Source organism: Salmo salar, chromosome 15 (genome assembly GCF_965601325.2).
Source record: "Salmo salar chromosome 15, fSalSal1, whole genome shotgun sequence".
Classification (NCBI taxonomy): domain Eukaryota; kingdom Metazoa; phylum Chordata; class Actinopteri; order Salmoniformes; family Salmonidae; genus Salmo; species Salmo salar.
Genome location: NC_138305.1, coordinates 114,045,001 through 114,068,976, shown reverse-complemented (window position 1 = coordinate 114,068,976; position 23,976 = coordinate 114,045,001). Strand labels below are relative to the sequence as shown.

Sequence of the window (23,976 nt, the reverse complement as noted above, 5' to 3'; positions counted from 1 at the left end):
GGGGCGTTGCTATGGGCGGACAGAACAAGCCGGGGGCGTTGCTATGGGCAGATTCTCAGCACAAAGTGTCATCACTGAAGCAACACTCACCAGCTTTTATTGTCTATATGACATGGACATGCTACAGCACATCAACGATTATACTGGGACTGGGACACACAGGGAGCCAGGAGACACTGTCCTGGGATCAGGGACTGGACTGGGACTGGGACTGGGACACACAGGGAGCCAGGAGACACTGTCCTGGGATCAGGGACTGGACTGGGACTGGGACACACAGGGAGCCAGGAGACACTGTCCTGGGATCAGGGACTGGGACTGGGACTGGGACTGGGACACACAGGGAGCCAGGAGACACTGTCCTGGGATCAGGGACTGGGACTGGGACTGGGACTGGGACACACAGGGAGCCAGGAGACACTGTCCTTCTCTCATACTGGGATATACGGTATTACCAGCTTAGTACACAAGGCGGCGCCATAAAAAAAAAAGATATAGATGCACTATTGTAAAGTGGTTGTTCCACTGGATATCATAAGGTGAATGCAGCCAATTTGTAAGTCGCTCTGGATAAGAGCGTCTGCTAAATGACGTAAATGTAAAATGTAAATAAAACGCAAAGAGAAGGTGTGGAAATAGCGCCCCGCTGTGGCTTTTACCGGAATTGTATGTGTGTGAGCTTGTTTGAATATGAGAGTCAAGCTGTAGGCTATTTAAATATAACATAATCCGTTCACTGTGTAGGAGCCTGCTTACTTTCTTCATTTGCATGAAGACTTACAGATATAATATCATATAATATACCACAAAATTAGATTATTGATAATGCAGAACAAGTGCACAAGTATATCTAATCTAACAACAACCTTCTCTTTCTCCCCTATGTGTGAGTGAGTAGGTGTATGGCTGTTGAGGGGAGGACGGCTCGTAGTAATGGATGGAACGGAGTAAACCTGAACGCCATCAAATCATCATGGTTTTCATGTGTTTGATTCCATTCCACTGACTCCGTTCCAGACATTATTACGAGCCGTCCTCCCCTAGGCAGACTCCAGTCAGTGGTGGAATGGTGGTGTTGAGTTACTCTAGTGCTGTTATTCATTAGCCAGACTGTTGGTCTGCGCTGATTGCTTTGCATACAGCCCGTGGGAACTGTGTGGGGGTAAATCTATGTGCAGTGTGTATATGAATCACTTCTCTCTCCAGCATTTAAAAAAAGAAAAAAAAAAGTAATGTAACCTTTATTTAACTAGGCAAGTCAGTTAAGAACAAATTCTTATTTACAATGACGGCCGAACACCGGGCCCAAACCCGGGCGATGCTGGGCCAACACCATTACAGTATGAGGGTAGATATCAGACATTTTGTTAAAATCATAGGACCAAAAAAAAAAAAAAAAAATCGTTTAAAACGTTATTTCCAAACACATGGATCTTCTCTAAACCAGTTTATCAAAACACACGATTAAAGACAAAATATAAAAGAAAAAAGAAAGTGTAGAAAAATATATAATCAGATCCACCAACTTCTTCATTAGGTGTATAAAACAATCAGTGCCATTAGAGATTCATTCAAACTCTACTTATGAAGTAGTTTTCATATAACGACAATCCTCAGATTTACAAATAATGTTCAAAGCCAATGTTCAAAGGCTTGTCCCTTCTGTAGCCCCCGAAGTCCCCCTTTCCCTAGCTTCTACATGTTGAAGACCCTCACCCTAGCTTCTACATGTTGAAGACCCTCACCCTAGCTTCTACATGTTGAAGGGTCTTTCCCTAGCTTCTACATGTTGAAGGGTCTTTCACTAGCTTCTACATGTTGAAGGCCCTTTCCCTAGCTTCTACATGTTGAAGGCCCTTTCCCTAGCTTCTACATGTTGAAGGCCCTCACCCTAGCTTCTACATGTTGAAGACCCTCACCCTAGCTTCTACATGTTGAAGACCCTCACCCTAGCTTCTACATGTTGAAGGCCCTTTCCCTAGCTTCTACATGTTGAAGGCCCTTTCCCTTTCCCTAGCTTCTACATGTTGAAGGCCCTCACCCTAGCTTCTACATGTTGAAGGCCCTTTCCCTTTCCCTAGCTTCTACATGTTGAAGGCCCTTTCCCTAGCTTCTACATGTTGAAGACCCTTTCCCTATCTTCTACATGTTGAAGGCCCTTTCCCTAGCTTCTACATGTTGAAGGCCCTTTCCCTTTCCCTAGCTTCTACATGTTGAAGGCCCTTTCCCTAGCTTCTACATGTTGAAGAACCTCACCCTAGCTTCTACATGTTGAAGAACCTCACCCTAGCTTCTACATGTTGAAGGCCCTTTCCCTAGCTTCTACATGTTGAAGGCCCTTTCCCTAGCTTCTACATGTTGAAGGCCCTTCCCCTTTCCCTAGCTTCTACATGTTGAAGGCCCTCACCCTAGCTTCTACATGTTGAAGGCCCTTTCCCTAGCTTCTACATGTTGAAGGCCCTTTCCCTAGCTTCTACATGTTGAAGGGTCTTTCCCTAGCTTCTACATGTTGAAGGGTCTTTCCCTAGCTTCTACATGTTGAAGGCCCTTGCCCTAGCTTCTACATGTTGAAGGCCCTTTCCCTAGCTTCTACATGTTGAAGACCCTCACCCTAGCTTCTACATGTTGAAGACCCTTTCCCTAGCTTCTACATGTTGAAGGCCCTCACCCTAGCTTCTACATGTTGAAGACCCTTTCCCTAGCTTCTACATGTTGAAGGCCCTTTCCCTAGCTTCTACATGTTGAAGGCCCTCACCCTAGCTTCTACATGTTGAAGACCCTTTCCCTAGCTTCTACATGTTGAATGCCCTTTCCCTAGCTTCTACATGTTGAAGGCCCTTTCCCTTTCCCTAGCTTCTACATGTTGAAGGCCCTTTCCCTAGCTTCTACATGTTGAAGGGTCTTTCCCTAGCTTCTACATGTTGAAGGCCCTTTCCCTAGCTTCTACATGTTGAAGGCCCTTTCCCTAGCTTCTACATGTTGAAGACCCTCACCCTAGCTTCTACATGTTGAAGGCCCTCACCCTAGCTTCTACATGTTGAAGGCCCTCACCCTAGCTTCTACATGTTGAAGGCCCTTTCCCTAGCTTCTACATGTTGAAGACCCTTTCCCTAGCTTCTACATGTTGAAGGCCCTTTCCCTAGCTTCTACATGTTGAAGGCCCTCACCCTAGCTTCTACATGTTGAAGGCCCTCACCCTAGCTTCTACATGTTGAAGGCCCTCACCCTAGCTTCTACATGTTGAAGGCCCTTTCCCTAGCTTCTACATGTTGAATGCCCTTTCCCTAGCTTCTACATGTTGAAGGCCCTTTCCCTAGCCTTTCCCTAGCTTCTACATGTTGAAGGCCCTCACCCTAGCTTCTACATGTTGAAGGCCCTCACCCTAGCTTCTACATGTTGAAGGCCCTCACCCTAGCTTCTACATGTTGAAGGCCCTTTCCCTAGCCTTTCCCTAGCTTCTACATGTTGAAGACCCTTTCCCTAGCTTCTACATGTTGAAGGGTCTTTCCGTAGCTTCTACATGTTGAAGGCCATTTCCCTAGCTTCTACATGTTGAAGACCCTTTCCCTAGCTTCTACATGTTGAAGGCCCTTTCCCTAGCTTCTACATGTTGAAGGCCCTTTCCCTATCTTCTACATGTTGAAGGCCCTTTCCCTAGCTTCTACATGTTGAAGGCCCTCACCCTAGCTTCTACATGTTGAAGGCAGAAGGTTTAGGGTTTAGGGTGATGTTGCTCCTCACCCTCTTCTTCCTCCTCCTCCCCCTCTTTATACTCTTCCTTCTGCTCCTCTTCCCTCCTCTTCCTCCTCCTGCTGCTCCTCTTCCTCCTCCACCTGCTCCTCCTCCTCTTCCTCTTGCTCCTCCTCCTCCTCTTCCTCCTCCACCTGCTCCTCCTCCTCTTCCTCTTGCTCCTCCTCCTCCACTTCCTCATGGTACAAATACTCAGTATTTATCTTTGTGCCCTGCCAGGTAACTGTGCTAACATATGTTCCTCCTACTCTCCCTCCCTAACACGCTCCCTGCAGCCCCCTTAGTGTTCCCTCGCTAAACTGGTACGTGAGCTTCCTCTTCACTTTACAAATCTCTCCCGTTCTGCTGTAGTTTCTGAGCGCCCGGGCCATCTTCTGGTAAGTCATGGTCTTGCGATTCCCCTTCCTGCGTCCCCACAGCTGGGCTAGACGTTCCTTGTTCTGGGAGGAGAACTGGAAGGTTCCGGAGCAGGACTGTACCCACCAGATGCAGCTTCGCATGGAGGGGGTCTGAAGCATCTCAAACAGGAAGTGGAACAGACGCTCCTTCTTCTTTCCTGTCGGGTGGGGGTGGGGGGGGGTGGGGGGGGGGCAAAGGCGGGATACAGGAAGTAAGTATATTGTTATTTATTATTGTTTATTCGTTATTAAGGTTGGTGTGTGTGGCTGGCTGGATGGGACATGGGTCTGATAGAAGAGTGAGAGAGGGGTCACTGGTGAGTACTGGTGTCAGTGTGTAGTGGTGTCAGTGAAACTGGTGTCAGTGTGTAGTGGTGTGGTGGTGTCAGTGTGTGGTGGTGTCTGTGTGTACTGGTGTCAGTGTGTAGTGGTGTGGTGGTGTCAGTGTGTGGTGGTGTCAGTGTGTAGTGGTGTCAGTGTGTACTGGTGTGGTGGTGTCAGTGATACTGGTGTCAGTGTGTGGTGGTGTCAGTGTGTAGTGGTGTCAGTGTGTAGTGGTGTCAGTGTGTAGTGGTGTCAGTGTGTGGTGGTGTCAGTGTGTAGTGGTGTCAGTATTTAGTGGTGTTCAGTGTGTAGTGGTGTTCAGTGTGTAGTGGTGTCAGTGTGTAGTGGTGTCAGTATTTAGTGGTGTTCAGTGTGTAGTGGTGTTCAGTGTGTAGTGGTGTTCAGTGTGTAGTGGTGTCAGTGTCAAAGTGTAGTGGTGTCAAAATGTAGTGGTGTCAGTATGTGGTGGTGTCAGTGTGTAGTGGTGTTCAGTGTGTAGTGGTGTCAGTGTGTAGTGGTGTTCAGTGTGTAGTGGTGTCAGTGTGTAGTGGTGTCAGTGTGTAGTGGTGTTCAGTGTGTAGTGGTGTCAGTATGTAGTGGTGTCAGTGTGTAGTGGTGTGGGTAGTGGTGTAGTGGTGTGGGTAGTGTGTATAGTGGTGTGGGTGTGTATAGTGGTGTGGGTAGTGTGTATAGTGGTGTGGGTAGTGTGTATAGTGGTGTGGGTAGTGTGTGTAGTGGTGTGGGTGTGTATAGTGGTGTGGGTAGTGTGTGTAGCGGTGTGGGTAGTGTATAGTGATGTGGGTAGTGTGTAGAGGTGTGGTAGTGTGGAAAGTGGTGTGGGTAGTGTGTATAGTGGTGTGGGTAGTGTGTATAGTGGTGTGGGTAGTGTGTATAGTGGTGTGGGTGTGGGTAGTGTGTATAGTGGTGTGGGTAGTGTGTATAGTGGTGTGGGTGTGGGTAGTGTGTATAGTGGTGTGGGTAGTGTGCATAGTGGTGTGGGTAGTGTATAGTGGTGTGGGTAGTGTATAGTGGTGTGGGTAGTGTGTATAGTGGTGTGGGTGTGTATAGTGGTGTGGGTAGTGTGGATAGTGGTGTGGTAGTGTATAGTGGTGTGGGTAGTGTATAGTGGTGTGGGTAGTGTATAGTGGTGTGGGTAGTTTATAGTGGTGTGGGTAGTGTGTAGTGGTGTGGGTAGTGTATAGTGGTGTGGTAGTGTGTATAGTGGTGTGGGTGTGTGTAGTGGTGTGGGTAGTGTATAGTGGTGTGGGTAGTGTGTATAGTGGTGTGGGTAGTGTGTATAGTGGTGTGGTAGTGTATAGTGGTGTGGGTGTGTATAGTGGTGTGGGTAGTGTATAGTGGTGTGGGTAGTGTGTGTAGTGGTGTGGGTAGTGTGTAGTGGTGTGGGTAGTGTAATGTGGTGTGGGTAGTGTGTATAGTGGTGTGGGTAGTGGTGTGGGTAGTGGTGTGGGTAGTGTGTATAGTGGTGTGGTAGTGTGTAGTGGTGTGGTAGTGTGTAGTGGTGTGGGTAGTGTATTGTGGTGTGGTAGTGTGTAGTGGTGTGGTAGTGAATAGTGGTGTGTGTAGTGGTGTGGGTGTATAGTGGTGTGTGTGTGTAGTGGTGTGTGTGTGTGTGTGTAGTGGGGTTGGTGTATAGTGGTGTGTGTGTGTAGTGGGGTTGGTGTATAGTGGTGTGGGTGTGTGTAGTGGTGTGGGTGTGTGTAGTGGTGTGTATAGTGCTATGGGTGTATAGTGGTGTGTATAGTGGTGTGGGTGTGTATGGTGGTGTGGGTGTGTATGGTGGTGTGGGTAGTGTTGTGGGTGTGTATAGTGGTGTGTATGGAGGTGTGGGTAGTGTTGTGGGTGTGTATAGTGGTGTGTATGGTGGTGTGGGTAGTGTGTATAGTGGTGTGTATAGTGGTGTGTATAGTGGTGTATATAGTGGTGTGTATAGTGGTGTATATAGTGGTGTGGGTGTGTGTATTGTTGTTACCTGAGTGGGTGTATGTATTGGTTGTGGGTAGTGTGTATAGTGGTGTGTATAGTGGTGTGTATAGTGCTGTGGGTGTGTGTAGTGGTGTGGGTAGTAGGTAGTGGTGTGGGTGTATAGTGGTGTGGGTAGTGTGTATAGTGTTGTGGGTGGTGTGTAGTGCTGTGGGTGTATGTATTGTTGTGGTAGTGTGTATAGTAGTGTATAGTGGTGTGGGTAGTGGTGTATATAGTGGTGTGTATAGTGGTGTGTATAGTGGTGTGTATAGTGCTATGGGTGTGTGTAGTGTTGTGGGTAGTGTATAGTCGTGTGTATAGTGGTGTGTATAGTGGTGTGTATAGTGGTGTATATAGTGCTGTGGGTGTATGTAGTGTTGTGGGTAGTGTATAGTGCTATGGGTGTATGTATTGTTGTGTGTGTATAGTGGTGTGGGTAGTGTGTATAGTGGTGTGTATAGTGGTGTATATAGTACTGTGGGTGTATGTAGTGTTGTGGGTAGTGTGTAGTGCTATGGGTGTATGTATTGTTGTGTGTGTATAGTGGTGTGGGTAGTGTGTATAGTGGTGTGTATAGTGGTGTATATAGTGCTGTGGGTGTATAGTGGTGTGGGTGGTGTGTAGTGCTGTGGGTGTATGTATTGTTGTGGTAGTGTGTATAGTAGTGTATAGTGGTGTGGGTAGTGGTGTATATAGTGGTGTGGGTAGTGTGTATAGTGGTGTGTATAGTGGTGTATATAGTGCTATGGGTGTGTGTAGTGTTGTGGGTAGTGTATAGTGGTGTGTATAGTGGTGTATATAGTGCTGTGGGTGTATGTAGTGTTGTGGGTAGTGTATAGTGGTGTATATAGTGGTGTGGGTAGTGTGTATAGTGGTGTGTATAGTGGTGTATATAGTGGTGTGGGTAGTGTGTATAGTGGTGTGTATAGTGGTGTATATAGTGGTGTGGGTAGTGTGTATAGTGGTGTGTATAGTGGTGTGTATAGTGGTGTGTATAGTGGTGTATATAGTGGTGTGGGTAGTGTGTATAGTGGTGTGTATAGTGGTGTATATAGTGGTGTGGGTAGTGTGTATAGTGGTGTGTATAGTGGTGTATATAGTGGTGTGGGTAGTGTGTATAGTGGTGTGTATAGTGGTGTATATAGTGGTGTGGGTAGTGTGTATAGTGGTGTGTATAGTGGTGTATATAGTGGTGTGGGTAGTGTGTATAGTGGTGTATATAGTGGTGTGGGTAGTGTGTATAGTGGTGTGTATAGTGGTGTATATAGTGGTGTGGGTAGTGTGTATAGTGGTGTGTATAGTGGTGTATATAGTGGTGTGGGTAGTGTGTATAGTGGTGTGTATAGTGGTGTATATAGTGGTGTGGGTAGTGTGTATAGTGGTGTGTATAGTGGTGTATATAGTGGTGTGGGTAGTGTGTATAGTGGTGTGTATAGTGGTGTGTATAGTGGTGTGGGTAGTGTGTATAGTGGTGTGTATAGTGATGTATATAGTGGTGTGGGTAGTGTGTATAGTGCTGTGTATAGTGGTGTATATAGTGGTGTGGGTAGTGTGTATAGTGGTGTGTATAGTGGTGTGTATAGTGGTGTGGGTAGTGTGTATAGTGGTGTGTATAGTGGTGTATATAGTGGTGTGGGTGTGTGTATTGTTGTTACCTGAGTGTGAAGCCAGGGGCAGCGTTTCGCTCGTCTTCCTGCCTCTCCTCTCAGCAGGGGGGCAGGTCAGAGCGTCGGCAGGAGAGGATGGTGGGTAGTCTAGACAGACGGAGCCGGTGGAATCGGACTCGCTGCAGGGTGTTGTCTCGTTGGAGTAGGCGCCGCGCTCCTGAAACACACACCTCTACTCAGTCAGACAGGTTATATAGGAGTCTGACGTTATTATTATTATTACAATCAGCCTCAGCTGATTCATATCAACCTCTTTCCTTATTAATGTGTAGTACTGTGTAGTATTAATAACGTGTAGTACTGTGTAGTATTAATAACGTGTAGTACTGTGTAGTATTAATAATGTGTAGTACTGTGTAGTATTAATAACGTGTAGTACTGTGTAGTATTAATAATGTGTAGTACTGTGTAGTATTAATAATGTGTAGTACTGTGTAGTATTAATAATGTGTAGTACTGTGTAGTATTAATAACGTGTAGTACTGTGTAGTATTAATAATGTGTAGTACTGTGTAGTATTAATGTGTAGTACTGTGTAGTATTAATGTGTAGTACTGTGTAGTATTAATGTGTAGTACTGTGTAGTATTAATAATATGTAGTACTGTGTAGTACACGTGTAGTAGCCCTGTTGTATGTGTGTAGTACACGTGTAGTACATGTTTAGTGTTGTGCGTGTGTAGTAAACGTGTAGTAGTCATGTTGTATGTGTGTAGTAACCGTGTAGTAGTAATGTTGTATGTGTGTAGTAAACGGGTAGTAGCCCTGTTGTGTTATATGTGTGTAGTAACCGTGTAGTACATGTTTAGTGTTGTACGTGTGTAGTAAACGTGTAGTAGTCATGTTGTATGTGTGTAGTAACCGTGTAGTAGTAATGTTGTATGTGTGTAGTAAACGGGTAGTAGTAATGTTGTATGTGTGTAGTAAACGTGTAGTAGTCATGTTGAGTGTTGTATGTGTGTAGTAAACGTGTAATAGTAATGTTGTATGTGTAGTGGAGCAGCCTTCTCAGCTGTCTTGACCTTCTATACCGCAATGTACATTTTTACAAAGGAAATGAATTGAACAGTCCATCGACTTCTTCTTGCCCAATGAGCTAAGCAGTCAGGCATATGATGTCCCGCAGGCTAAGCTAATGGCTAAGTTCTAACAGGGGGGTTTTCCTATTCAAATGTCTATAGTGGAAGGGCCTAAATATTAACATTATACAAATGTGCAAATATACATCAATTATAATATTGTAATCACTTAATAAAATAGCTAAATGCTATTTTTTCCTGCGTTACGGCTCCTACGGCGCGCATGTTGTGTGAGAGGGTGTGTTCATTGTTCATAGCTTCCCTGTGGCTCAGTTGGTAGAGCATGGTGTTTGCAACGCCAGCATGGTGTGTGAGAGGGTGTGTTCATTGTGCTCACCCAGTGGTTGCCATGAAGACGAGGCCATTCTGTGTGCGGAGCCTGTTTTTCATATTCCTTATTAGGAGAACTATAGTCGTAATGCCACTGGTAGGCATACTGTCCAGACCAGCTGTTCTCTGGAGAGACAATACGTCAACCAATCAACCAATCAAGGTAATCACCCAATCAACCAATCAGGCAATCAGGCAATCACCCAATCAACCAATCAGGCAATCACCCAATCAACCAATCAGGCAATCAACCAATCAACCAATCAACCAATCAGGCAATCAATTTATTAATCAATCAATAAGATAATAAACAAATGTATAAATCAATCAGTCGATCAATTAAATCAATCAACCACTCAATCAATCAATCAATCAATCACTCAATCAATCAATCAGGCAATCAGTTTATTAATCAATCAATAAGATAATTAAATCAATCAACCAATCAATCACTCAATTAATCAATCAACCAATCAGGCAATCAGTTTATTAATCAATCAATAAGATAATTAAATCAATCAATCAATCAATCAATCAATCAATCAATGAATTAACTCACACACGCTCACCTATGATGCTGGTTCCCTGGTGTTGGTTTGAGTGTGTGTGTGTTTGCTGAGCGGGCGTGGTAGGAGGCGTAGGTGGTGTGTGTTGAACATCCAGGGAGTGTTCCTGCAGGTATTCTTCAATGACTTCCAGGTCCACCTCTACTGGGGTCTGGGCAGGACCGGACCAGCCTGAGATATAACCCATCTAGAGGAGAGGAGACAGCATGGTCAGTGTACACATACTGTGTATATTTGTGTATAATATTGAGTTGTAGCCCTTTTTGTCCTCAGAACAGCCTCAATTCGTCAGGGCGTGGGACTCTAGAAGGTGTCGAAAGCATTCAAGGTGACTCCCAATGCTTCCCCACAGTTGTGTCAAGTTGGCTGGATGTCCTTTGGGTGGTGGAACATTCTAGATACATATATGAAACTGTTGAGTGTGAAAAACCCAGCAGCGTTGACGTTCTTGACACACTCAAACCAGTGTGCCTGGCACCTACCACCATACCCCGTTCAAAGGCACTTTAATATTTTGTTTTGCCCATTCACCCTCGGAATGGTCGCACATAAACAATCCATGTCTCAATTGTCTCAAGGCTTAAAAATCATTCTTTAACTTGTCTCCTCCCCTTCATCTACTCTGATTGAAGTGGATTTAACAGGTGACATCAATAAGGGATAATAGCTTTCACCTGGATTCACCTGGTCAGTCCATGTCCTAATGTTTCTAATATGTTGTAAAATTAGTGTATTTATATACACCTTCTAGCTCAAACATACTCAGCACACAATCACTGGATATAACTTCAATACCTGTAACAAGGACTGTAACAAGAACTGCAACAAGGACTGTAACAAGGACTGTAATAAGGACTGTAACAAGGACTGTAACAAGGACTGTAATAAGGACTGTAAGAAGGACTGTAAGAAGGACTGTAGTAAGGACTGTAACAAGGACTGTAACAAGGACTGTAACAAGGACTGTAACAAGGACTGTAATAAGGACTGTAACAAGGACTGTAACAAAGACTGTAACAAGGACTGTAACAAGGACTGAAACAAGGACTGTATTGTTGACTGTATTAATGACTGTATTATTGACTGTATTAATGACTGTAACAAGGACTGTAACAAGGACTGTAACAAGGACTGTAATAAGGACTGTATTGTTGACTGTGTTAATGACTGTAACTATGACTGTAACAAGGACTGTAACAAGGACTGTAATAAGGACTGTAATAAGGACTGTAACAAGGACTGTAATAAGGACTGTAACAAGGACTGTAACAAGGACTGTAATAAGGACTGTAATAAGGACTGTAACAAGGACTGTAATAAGGACTGTAACAAGGACTGTAACAAGAACTGTAACAAGGACTGTAATAAGGACTGTAACAAGGACTGCAACAAGGACTGTAATAAGGACTGTAACAAGGACTGTAACAAGGACTGTAACAAGGACTGTAATAAGGACTGTAACAAGGACTGTAACAAGGACTGTAACAAGGACTGTAACAAGGACTGTATTATTGACTGTATTATTGACTGTATTCATGACTGTAACAAGGACTGTAACAAGGACTGTAACAAGGACTGTAATAAGGACTGTAACACTGACTGTATTATTGACTGTATTAATGACTGTAACAATGACTGCAACAAGGACTGTAACAAGGACTGTAACAAGGACTGTAGCAAAGACTGTAGCAAGGACTGTAACAAGGACAGTAATAAGGACTGTAACAAGGACTGTAATAAGGACTGTAATAAGGACTGTAACACTGACTGTAACAAGGACTGTAATAAGGACTGTAACAAGGACTGTAACACTGACTGCAACACTGACTGTAACAAGGACTGTAATAAGGACTGTAACAATGACTGTAACAAGGACTGTAACAAGGACTGTAACAAGGACTGTAACAATGACTGTAACAAGGACTGTAATAAGGACTGTAACAAGGACTGTAACAAGGACTGTAACAAGGACTGTAGCAAGGACTGTAATAAGGACTGTATTGTTGACTGTGTTAATGACTGTAACTATGACTGTAACAAGGACTGTAACAAGGACTGTAATAAGGACTGTAATAAGGACTGTAACAAGGACTGTAACAAGGACTGTAACAAGGACTGTAATAAGGACTGTAATAAGAACTGTAACAAGGACTGTAACAAGGACTGTAAAAAGGACTGTAATAAGGACTGTAACAAGGACTGTAACAAGAACTGTAACAAGGACTGTAACAAGGACTGTAACAAGGACTGTAATAAGGACTGTAACAAGGACTGTAACAAGGACTGTAACAAGGACTGTAATAAGGACTGTAACAAGGACTGTAGCAAGGACTGTAATAAGGACTGTATTGTTGACTGTGTTAATGACTGTAACTATGACTGTAACAAGGACTGTAACAAGGACTGTAATAAGGACTGTAATAAGGACTGTAATAAGGACTGTAACAAGGACTGTAATAAGGACTGTAACAAGGACTGTAACAAGGACTGTAATAAGGACTGTAATAAGGACTGTAACAAGGACTGTAACAAGGACTGTAATAAGGACTGTAACAAGGACTGTAACAAGAACTGTAACAAGGACTGTAATAAGGACTGTAACAAGGACTGTAACAAGGACTGTAACAAGGACTGTAACAAGGACTGAAATAAGGACTGTATTATTGACTGTATTATTGACTGTATTAATGACTGTAACAAGGACTGTAACAAGGACTGTAACAAGGACTGTAATAAGGACTGTAACACTGACTGTATTATTGACTGTATTAATGACTGTAACAAGGACTGTAACAAGGACTGTAACAAGGACTGTAACAAGGACTGTAGCAAAGACTGTAGCAAGGACTGTAACAAGGACTGTAAAAAGGACTGTAACAAGGACTGTAATAAGGACTGTAATAAGGACTGTAACAAGGACTGTAACAAGGACTGTAACAAGGACTGTAACACTGACTGCAACACTGACTGTAACAAGGACTGTAATAAGGACTGTAACAATGACTGTAACAAGGACTGTAACAAGGACTGTAACAAGGACTGTAACAATGACTGTAACAAGGACTGTAATAAGGACTGTAACAAGGAATGTAACAAGGACTGTAACAAGGACTGTAACAAGGACTGTAGCAAGGACTGTAATAAGGACTGTATTGTTGACTGTGTTAATGACTGTAACTATGACTGTAACAAGGACTGTAACAAGGACTGTAATAAGGACTGTAATAAGGACTGTAATAAGGACTGTAACAAGGACTGTAACAAGGACTGTAATAAGGACTGTAACAAGGACTGTAACACGGACTGTAATAAGGACTGTAATAAGGACTGTAACAAGGACTGTAACAAGGACTGTAAAAAGGACTGCAATAAGGACTGTAACAAGGACTGTAACAAGAACTGTAACAAGGACTGTAATAAGGACTGTAACAAGGACTGTAACAAGGACTGTAATAAGGACTGTAACAAGGACTGTAATAAGGACTGTAACAAGGACTGTAATAAGGACTGTAACAAGGACTGTAACAAGGACTGTAACAAGGACTGTAATAAGGACTGTATTATTGACTGTATTATTGACTGTATTAATGACTGTAACAAGGACTGTAACAAGGACTGTAACAAGGACTGTAATAAGGACTGTAACACTGACTGTATTATTGACTGTATTAATGACTGTAACAAGGACTGTAACAAGGACTGTAACAAGGACTGTAACAAGGACTGTAGCAAAGACTGTAGCAAGGACTGTAACAAGGACTGTAATAAGGACTATAACAAGGACTGGAATAAGGACTGTAATAAGGACTGTAACACTGACTGTAACAAGGACTGTAATAAGGACTGTAACAAGGACTGTAACACTGACTGCAACACTGACTGTAACAAGGACTGTAACAAGGACTGTAACAATGACTGTAATAAGGACTGTAACAAGGACTGTAACAAGGACTGTAACAAGGACTGTAACAGGGACTGTAACAGGGACTGTAACAAGGACTGTAACAAGGACTGTATCAAGGACTGTAGTAAAGACTGTAGCAAGGACTGTAACAAGGACTGTAACAAGGACTGTAATAAGGAGTGTAACAAGGACTGTAATAAGGACTGCAACAAGGACTGTAACAAGGACCGTAATAAGGACTTTAACAAGGACTGTGACAAGGTCTGTAACACTGACTGTAACACTGACTGTAACAAGGACTGTAACAAGGACTGTAATAAGGACTTAAACAAGGACTGTAACCAGGACTGTAACAAGGACTGTAATAAGGACTGTAACAATGACTGTTAAAAGGACTGTAATAAGGACTGTAACAAGGACTGTAGCAAGGACTGTAATAAGGACTGTATTGTTGACTGTGTTAATGACTGTAACTATGACTGTAACAAGGACTGTAACAAGGACTGTAATAAGGACTGTAATAAGGACTGTAACAAGGACTGTAATAAGGACTGTAACAAGGACTGTAACAAGGACTGTAATAAGGACTGTAATAAGGACTGTAACAAGGACTGTAACAAGGACTGTAATAAGGACTGTAACAAGGACTGTAACAAGAACTGTAACAAGGACTGTAATAAGGACTGTAACAAGGACTGTAACAAGGACTGTAATAAGGACTGTAACAAGGACTGTAACAAGGACTGTAACAAGGACTGTAATAAGGACTGTATTATTGACTGTATTATTGACTGTATTAATGACTGTAACAAGGACTGTAACAAGGACTGTAACAAGGACTGTAACAAGGACTGTAATAAGGACTGTAACACTGACTGTAACAAGGACTGTAATAAGGACTGTAACAAGGACTGTAACACTGACTGCAACACTGACTGTAACAAGGACTGTAACAAGGACTGTAACAATGACTGTAATAAGGACTGTAACAAGGACTGTAACAAGGACTGTAACAAGGACTGTAACAGGGACTGTAACAGGGACTGTAACAAGGACTGTAACAAGGACTGTATCAAGGACTGTAGTAAAGACTGTAGCAAGGACTGTAACAAGGACTGTAACAAGGACTGTAATAAGGAGTGTAACAAGGACTGTAATATGGACTGCAACAAGGACTGTAACAAGGACCGTAATAAGGACTTTAACAAGGACTGTGACAAGGTCTGTAACACTGACTGTAACACTGACTGTAACAAGGACTGTAACAAGGACTGTAATAAGGACTGAAACAAGGACTGTAACAAGGACTGTAACAAGGACTGTAATAAGGACTGTAACAATGACTGTTAAAAGGACTGTAATAAGGACTGTAACAAGGACTGTAGCAAGGACTGTAATAAGGACTGTATTGTTGACTGTGTTAATGACTGTAACTATGACTGTAACAAGGACTGTAACAAGGACTGTAATAAGGACTGTAATAAGGACTGTAATAAGGACTGTAACAAGGACTGTAATAAGGACTGTAACAAGGACTGTAACAAGGACTGTAATAAGGACTGTAATAAGGACTGTAACAAGGACTGTAACAAGGACTGTAATAAGGACTGTAACAAGGACTGTAACAAGAACTGTAACAAGGACTGTAATAAGGACTGTAACAAGGACTGTAACAAGGACTGTAATAAGGACTGTAACAAGGACTGTAACAAGGACTGTAACAAGGACTGTAATAAGGACTGTATTATTGACTGTATTATTGACTGTATTAATGACTGTAACAAGGACTGTAACAAGGACTGTAACAAGGACTGTAATAAGGACTGTAACACTGACTGTATTATTGACTGTATTAATGACTGTAACAAGGACTGGAACAAGGACTGTAACAAGGACTGTAGCAAAGACTGTAGCAAGGACTGTAACAAGGACTGTAAAAAGGACTGTAGCAAGGACTGTAATAAGGACTGTAATAAGGACTGTAACAAGGACTGTAATAAGGACTGTAACAAGGACTGTAACACTGACTGCAACACTGACTGTAACAAGGACTGTAATAAGGACTGTAACAATGACTGTAACAAGGACTGTAACAAGGACTGTAACAAGGACTGTAACAATGACTGTAACAAGGACTGTAATAAGGACTGTAACAAGGAATGTAACAAGGACTGTAACAAGGACTGTAACAAGGACTGTAGCAAGGACTGTAATAAGGACTGTATTGTTGACTGTGTTAATGACTGTAACTATGACTGTAACAAGGACTGTAACAAGGACTGTAATAAGGACTGTAATAAGGACTGTAATAAGGACTGTAACAAGGACTGTAACAAGGACTGTAATAAGGACTGTAACAAGGACTGTAACAAGGACTGTAATAAGGACTGTAATAAGGACTGTAACAAGGACTGTAACAAGGACTGTAAAAAGGACTGCAATAAGGACTGTAACAAGGACTGTAACAAGAACTGTAACAAGGACTGTAATAAGGACTGTAACAAGGACTGTAACAAGGACTGTAATAAGGACTGTAACAAGGACTGTAACAAGGACTGTAACAAGGACTGTAATAAGGACTGTAACAAGGACTGTAACAAGGACTGTAACAAGGACTGTAATAAGGACTGTATTATTGACTGTATTAATGACTGTATTAATGACTGTAACAAGGACTGTAACAAGGACTGTAATAAGGACTGTAACACTGACTGTATTATTGACTGTATTAATGACTGTAACAAGGACTGTAACAAGGACTGTAACAAGGACTGTAACAAGGACTGTAGCAAAGACTGTAGCAAGGACTGTAACAAGGACTGTAATAAGGACTGTAACAAGGACTGGAATAAGGACTGTAATAAGGACTGTAACACTGACTGTAACAAGGACTGTAATAAGGACTGTAACAAGGACTGTAACACTGACTGCAACACTGACTGTAACAAGGACTGTAACAAGGACTGTAACAATGACTGTAATAAGGACTGTAACAAGGACTGTAACAAGGACTGTAACAAGGACTGTAATAAGGACTGTAACAATGACTGTAATAAGGACTGTAACACCAACTGTAACAAGGACTGTAACAAGGACTGTAACAAGGACTGTAACAAGGACTGTAACAGGGACTGTAACAGGGACTGTAACAAGGACTGTAACAAGGACTGTATCAAGGACTGTAGTAAAGACTGTAGCAAGGACTGTAACAAGGACTGTAACAAGGACTGTAATAAGGAGTGTAACAAGGACTGTAATAAGGACTGCAACAAGGACTATAACAAGGACCGTAATAAGGACTTTAACAAGGACTGTGACAAGGTCTGTAACACTGACTGTAACACTGACTGTAACAAGGACTGTAACAAGGACTGTAATAAGGACTGAAACAAGGACTGTAACAAGGACTGTAACAAGGACTGTAATAAGGACTGTAACAATGACTGTTAAAAGGACTGTAATAAGGACTGTAACAAGGACTGTAACAAGGACTGTAATAAGGACTGTAACAAGGACTGTAATAAGGACTGTAACAAGGACTGTAACAAGGACTGTAATAAGGACTGTAACAAGGACTGTAACAAGGACTGTAACAAGGACTGTAATAAGGACTGTAACAAGGACTGTAACAAGGACTGTAATAAGGACTGTAGCAAGGACTGTAACAAGGACTGTAACAAGGACTGTAACAAGGACTTTAATAAGGACTGTAACAAGGACTGTAATAAGGACTGTAACACTGACTGTAATAAGGACTGTAACAAGGACTGTAACAAGGACTGTAACAAGGACTGTAACGAGGACTGTAACACCAACTGTAATAAGGACTGTAACAAGGACTGTAACAAGGACTGTAACAAGGACTGTAACAAGGACTGTAATAAGGACTGTAACACTGACTGTAACACTGACTGTAACAAGGACTGTAACAAGGACTGTAACAAGGACTGTAATAAGGACTGTATTATTGACTGTATTAATGACTGTAACAAGGACTGTAACAAGGACTGTAACAAGGACTGTAACAAGGACTGTAGCAAAGACTGTAGCAAGGACTGTAACAAGGACTGTAACAAGGGCTGTAATAAGGACTGTAATAAGGACTGTAACAAGGACTGTAATAAGGACTGTAATAAGGACTGTAACACTGACTGTAACAAGGACTGTAATAAGGACTGTAACAAGGACTGGAACACTGACTGCAACACTGACTGTAACAAGGACTGTAATAAGGACTGTAACAATGACTGTAACAATGACTGTAACAAGGACTGTAACAAGGACTGTAACAATGACTGTAACAAGGACTGTAACAAGGACTGTAACAAGGACTGTAACAAGGACTGTAATAACAACTGTAATAAGGACTGTAACAGGGACTGTAACAAGGACTGTAACAAGGACTGTAGCGAGGACTGTAACACCAACTGTAATAAGGATTGTATCAAGGACTGTAACAAGGACTGTAACAAGGACTGTAACAAGGACTGTAATAAGGACTGTAACAAGGACTGTAACAAGGACTGTAACAAGGACTGTAATAAGGACTGTAATAACGACTGTAATAAGGACTGTAACAGGGACTGTAACAAGGACTGTAACAAGGACTGTAATAAGGACTGTAACAAGGACTGTAGTAAAGACTGTAGCAAGGACTGTAACAAGGACTGTAACAAGGACTGTAATAAGGAGTGTAACAAGGACTGTAATAAGTACTGCAACAAGGACTGTAACAAGGACTGTAATAAGGACTGTAACAAGGACTGTAACAAGGACTGTAACACTGACTGTAACACTGACTGTAACAAGGACTGTAATAAGGACTGTAACAAGGACTGTAATAAGGACTGTAACAAGGACTGTAACACTGACTGTAATAAGAACTGTAACAAGGACTGTAATAAGGACTGTAACAAGGACTGTAATAAGGACTGTAATAAGGACTGTAACAAGGACTGTAACAAGGACTGTAATAAGGACTGTAACAAGGACTGTAACACTGACTGTAATAAGGACTGTAACAAGGACTGTAATAAGGACTGTAACAAGGACTGTAATAAGGACTGTAACAAGGACTGTAACAAGGACTGTAACAAGGACTGTAACAAGGACTGTAACAAGGACTGTAATAAGGACTGTAACAAGGACTGTAACAAGGACTGTAACAAGGACTGTAATAAGGACTGTATTATTGACTGTATTAATGACTGTATTAATGACTGTAACAAGGACTGTAACAAGGACTGTAATAAGGACTGTAACACTGACTGTATTATTGACTGTATTAATGACTGTAACAAGGACTGTAACAAGGACTGTAACAAGGACTGTAACAAGGACTGTAGCAAAGACTGTAGCAAGGACTGTAACAAGGACTGTAATAAGGACTGTAACAAGGACTGGAATAAGGACTGTAATAAGGACTGTAACACTGACTGTAACAAGGACTGTAATAAGGACTGTAACAAGGACTGTAACACTGACTGCAACACTGACTGTAACAAGGACTGTAACAAGGACTGTAACAATGACTGTAATAAGGACTGTAACAAGGACTGTAACAAGGACTGTAACAAGGACTGTAATAAGGACTGTAACAATGACTGTAATAAGGACTGTAACACCAACTGTAACAAGGACTGTAACAAGGACTGTAACAAGGACTGTAACAAGGACTGTAACAGGGACTGTAACAGGGACTGTAACAAGGACTGTAACAAGGACTGTATCAAGGACTGTAGTAAAGACTGTAGCAAGGACTGTAACAAGGACTGTAACAAGGACTGTAATAAGGAGTGTAACAAGGACTGTAATAAGGACTGCAACAAGGACTGTAATAAGGACCGTAATAAGGACTTTAACAAGGACTGTGACAAGGTCTGTAACACTGACTGTAACACTGACTGTAACAAGGACTGTAACAAGGACTGTAATAAGGACTGAAACAAGGACTGTAACAAGGACTGTAACAAGGACTGTAATAAGGACTGTAACAATGACTGTTAAAAGGACTGTAATAAGGACTGTAACAAGGACTGTAATAAGGACTGTAACAAGGACTGTAATAAGGACTGTAACAAGGACTGTAACAAGGACTGTAATAAGGACTGTAACAAGGACTGTAACAAGGACTGTAACAAGGACTGTAATAAGGACTGTAACAAGGACTGTAACAAGGACTGTAATAAGGACTGTAGCAAGGACTGTAACAAGGACTGTAACAAGGACTGTAACAAGGACTTTAATAAGGACTGTAACAAGGACTGTAATAAGGACTGTAACACTGACTGTAATAAGGACTGTAACAAGGACTGTAACAAGGACTGTAACAAGGACTGTAACGAGGACTGTAACACCAACTGTAATAAGGACTGTAACAAGGACTGTAACAAGGACTGTAATAAGGACTGTAATAAGGACTGTAACACTGACTGTAACAAGGACTGTAACAAGGACTGTAACAAGGACTGTAACAAGGACTGTAACAAGGACTGTAATAAGGACTGTATTATTGACTGTATTAATGACTGTAACAAGGACTGTAACAAGGACTGTAACAAGGACTGTAACAAGGACTGTAGCAAAGACTGTAGCAAGGACTGTAACAAGGACTGTAACAAGGGCTGTAATAAGGACTGTAATAAGGACTGTAACAAGGACTGTAATAAGGACTGTAACACTGACTGTAACAAGGACTGTAATAAGGACTGTAACAAGGACTGGAACACTGACTGCAACACTGACTGTAACAAGGACTGTAATAAGGACTGTAACAATGACTGTAACAATGACTGTAACAAGGACTGTAACAAGGACTGTAACAATGACTGTAACAAGGACTGTAACAAGGACTGTAACAAGGACTGTAACAAGGACTGTAATAACGACTGTAATAAGGACTGTAACAGGGACTGTAACAAGGACTGTAACAAGGACTGTAGCGAGGACTGTAACACCAACTGTAATAAGGATTGTATCAAGGACTGTAACAAGGACTGTAACAAGGACTGTAACAAGGACTGTAATAAGGACTGTAACAAGGACTGTAACAAGGACTGTAACAAGGACTGTAATAAGGACTGTAATAACGACTGTAATAAGGACTGTAACAGGGACTGTAACAAGGACTGTAACAAGGACTGTAGTAAAGACTGTAGCAAGGACTGTAACAAGGACTGTAACAAGGACTGTAATAAGGAGTGTAACAAGGACTGTAATAAGGACTGCAACAAGGACTGTAACAAGGACTGTAATAAGGACTGTAACAAGGACTGTAACAAGGACTGTAACACTGACTGTAACACTGACTGTAACAAGGACTGTAATAAGGACTGTAACAAGGACTGTAATAAGGACTGTAACAAGGACTGTAACACTGACTGTAATAAGAACTGTAACAAGGACTGTAATAAGGACTGTAACAAGGACTGTAATAAGGACTGTAATAAGGACTGTAACAAGGACTGTAACAAGGACTGTAACAAGGACTGTAACAAGGACTGTAACACTGACTGTAATAAGGACTGTAACAAGGACTGTAATAAGGACTGTAACAAGGACTGTAATAAGGACTGTAATAAGGACTGTAATAAGGACTGTAACAAGGACTGTAACAAGGACTGTAACAAGGACTGTAATAAATCACTGCCATCAACATCTTCTAATGACATCTGGAATCCCACAAAATTGAAGAAGGGGGATCCCGTCTGAAAGGGGATCACGTCTGAACGGGGATCATGTCTGAAAGGGGATCCCGTCTGAACGGGGATCACGTCTGAATGGGATCCTGTCTGAACGGGGATCCCGTCGGAACGGGGATCACTTCGGAACGGGGATCACGTCTGAAGGGGGATCCCGTCTGAAGGGGGATCCCGTCTGAAGGGGGATCACGTCTGAATGGGATCCTGTCTGAACGGGGATCACATCAGAACGGGGATCACATCTGAACGGGGATCACGTCTGCATGTGATATTTCCTCACATCACTGTCTGTTTTTTTTTATTCTATAACTGACAAGACTCCTTTCCAATATCAGATAACTCCAACTTTGAAGACACTTTATAAATGCAGGCCCTGGTCTCTCTTTTAAAAGTTCTGCTAGTAGTGTTCTGTAGTTATTGTATAGTAATACACAGTAGTATATATTTAATAGTTGTTGTATGGACGTGTTAGTAGTATTCTGTAGTTATTGTATAGTAATACACAGTAGTATATATTTAATAGTTGTTGTATGGACGTGTTAGTAGTGTACTGTAGTTATTGTATAGTAATACACAGTAGTATATATTTAATAGTTGTTGTATGGACGTGTTAGTAGTATTCTGTAGTTACTGTATAGTAATACACAGTAGTATATATTTAATAGTTGTTGTATGGACCTGTTAGTAGTATTCTGTAGTTATTGTATAGTAATACACAGTAGTATATATTTAATAGTTGTTGTATGGACGTGTTAGTAGTGTACTGTAGTTATTGTATAGTAATACACAGTAGTATATATTTAATAGTTGTTGTATGGATGTGTTAGTAGTATTCTGTAGTTACTGTATAGTAATACACAGTAGTATATATTTAATAGTTGTTGTACGGACCAGAAGGTGTTAGTAGTGTACTGTAGTTATTGTATAGTAATACACAGTAGTATATATCTAATACTGTACTGTAGTTAATAACTGTTAGGCTGTTGTTGTTCTGAAGACGCACAACAGCAACCTGCTCGCTACTTTGACTACACACACACACACACACACACACCACACACACACACACACACACACACACACACACACACACACACACACACACACACACACACACACACACACTGTCTGCTTTGACTAGCAAATATATGCAAGTGTTGGTCACTCTCACAGCAACATCAAGGGAATATAAACACACAGAAAATAAAGACTTATTTAGAATTATTCTAGCTGCATAGCTACAGCACATTGATCAAACAGAGTCGTGGTCAGTCAGTCTGGGAGTTTGGCAGAAGGGTGAAAGAAGGATTCACACACACACAGAAACAGGCCTCCCTGACCCTTTTTACAATAGAAAACACAGAGTCTCTTGAGGTATAAAATAAACTCACTCTCACCGTCTCCAGAGTAGCCAACATGTCGACACGCACTATCTGAAAATCATAAAACACATTCTTTAAATACCAGAATACCAGGAGAGAGAATAGCAGGTTAGCAGCAGGTTAACAGCAGGTTAGCAGCAGGTTAGCAGCAGGTTAACAGCAGGTTAGCAGCAGGTTAACAGCAGGTTAACAGCAGGTTAACAGCAGGTTAGCAGCAGGTTAACAGCAGGTTAGCAGCAGGTTAACAGCAGGTTAGCAGCAGGTTAACAGCAGGTTAACAGCAGGTTAGCAGCAGGTTAACAGCAGGTTAACAGCAGGTTAACAGCAGGTTAACAGCAGGTTAGCAGCAGGTTAACAGCAGGTTAGCAGCAGGTTAACAGCAGGTTAACAGCAGGTTAACAGCAGATTAGCAGCAGGTTAGCAGCAGGTTAGCAGCAGGTTAACAGCAGGTTAACAGCAGGTTAGCAGCAGGTTAGCAGCAGGTTAGCAGCAGGTTAGCAGCAGGTTAGCAGCAGGTTAGCAGCAGGTTAGCAGCAGGTTAACAGCAGATTAGCAGCAGGTTAGCAGCAGGTTAACAGCAGGTTAGCAGCAGGTTAGCAGCAGGTTAACAGCAGGTTAGCAGCAGGTTAACAGCAGGTTAACAGCAGGTTAGCAGCAGGTTAACAGCAGGTTAGCAGCAGGTTAACAGCAGGTTAACAGCAGGTTAACAGCAGGTTAGCAGCAGGTTAACAGCAGGTTAACAGCAGGTTAGCAGCAGGTTAACAGCAGGTTAGCAGCAGGTTAACAGCAGGTTAGCAGCAGGTTAACAGCAGGTTAACAGCAGAAGAACAGCAGAAGAACAGCAGGTTAACGGCAGGTTAACAGCAGGTTAACAGCAGGTTAACAGCAGAAGAA

At 42.1% G+C, this 23,976-nt stretch overlaps 1 protein-coding gene across 2 annotated transcripts in view; it reads right to left on the bottom strand.

Annotated features, from left to right (window-relative positions):
• Positions 1-1,225: 1,225 nt before the first annotated feature.
• Positions 1,226-23,976, bottom strand: part of LOC123731705 (transcription factor Spi-B-like) — a 23,598-nt gene continuing 847 nt past the window's right edge. The window contains exons 2-6 of one of the 2 annotated variants that reach the window (XM_082962300.1): positions 23,092-23,133; positions 10,100-10,283; positions 9,538-9,656; positions 8,111-8,279; positions 1,226-4,306 (exon numbers count right to left, since the gene is read on the bottom strand). In XM_082962300.1, coding sequence (XP_082818426.1) covers positions 4,008-4,306; positions 8,111-8,279; positions 9,538-9,656; positions 10,100-10,283; positions 23,092-23,118 — 798 coding nt within the window. In that variant the 5' untranslated portion in view covers positions 23,119-23,133 and the 3' untranslated portion in view covers positions 1,226-4,007. The remainder of the gene's footprint in view (positions 4,307-8,110; positions 8,280-9,537; positions 9,657-10,099; positions 10,284-23,091; positions 23,134-23,976) is intronic. The other variant, XM_082962301.1, reaches the window with a different exon arrangement.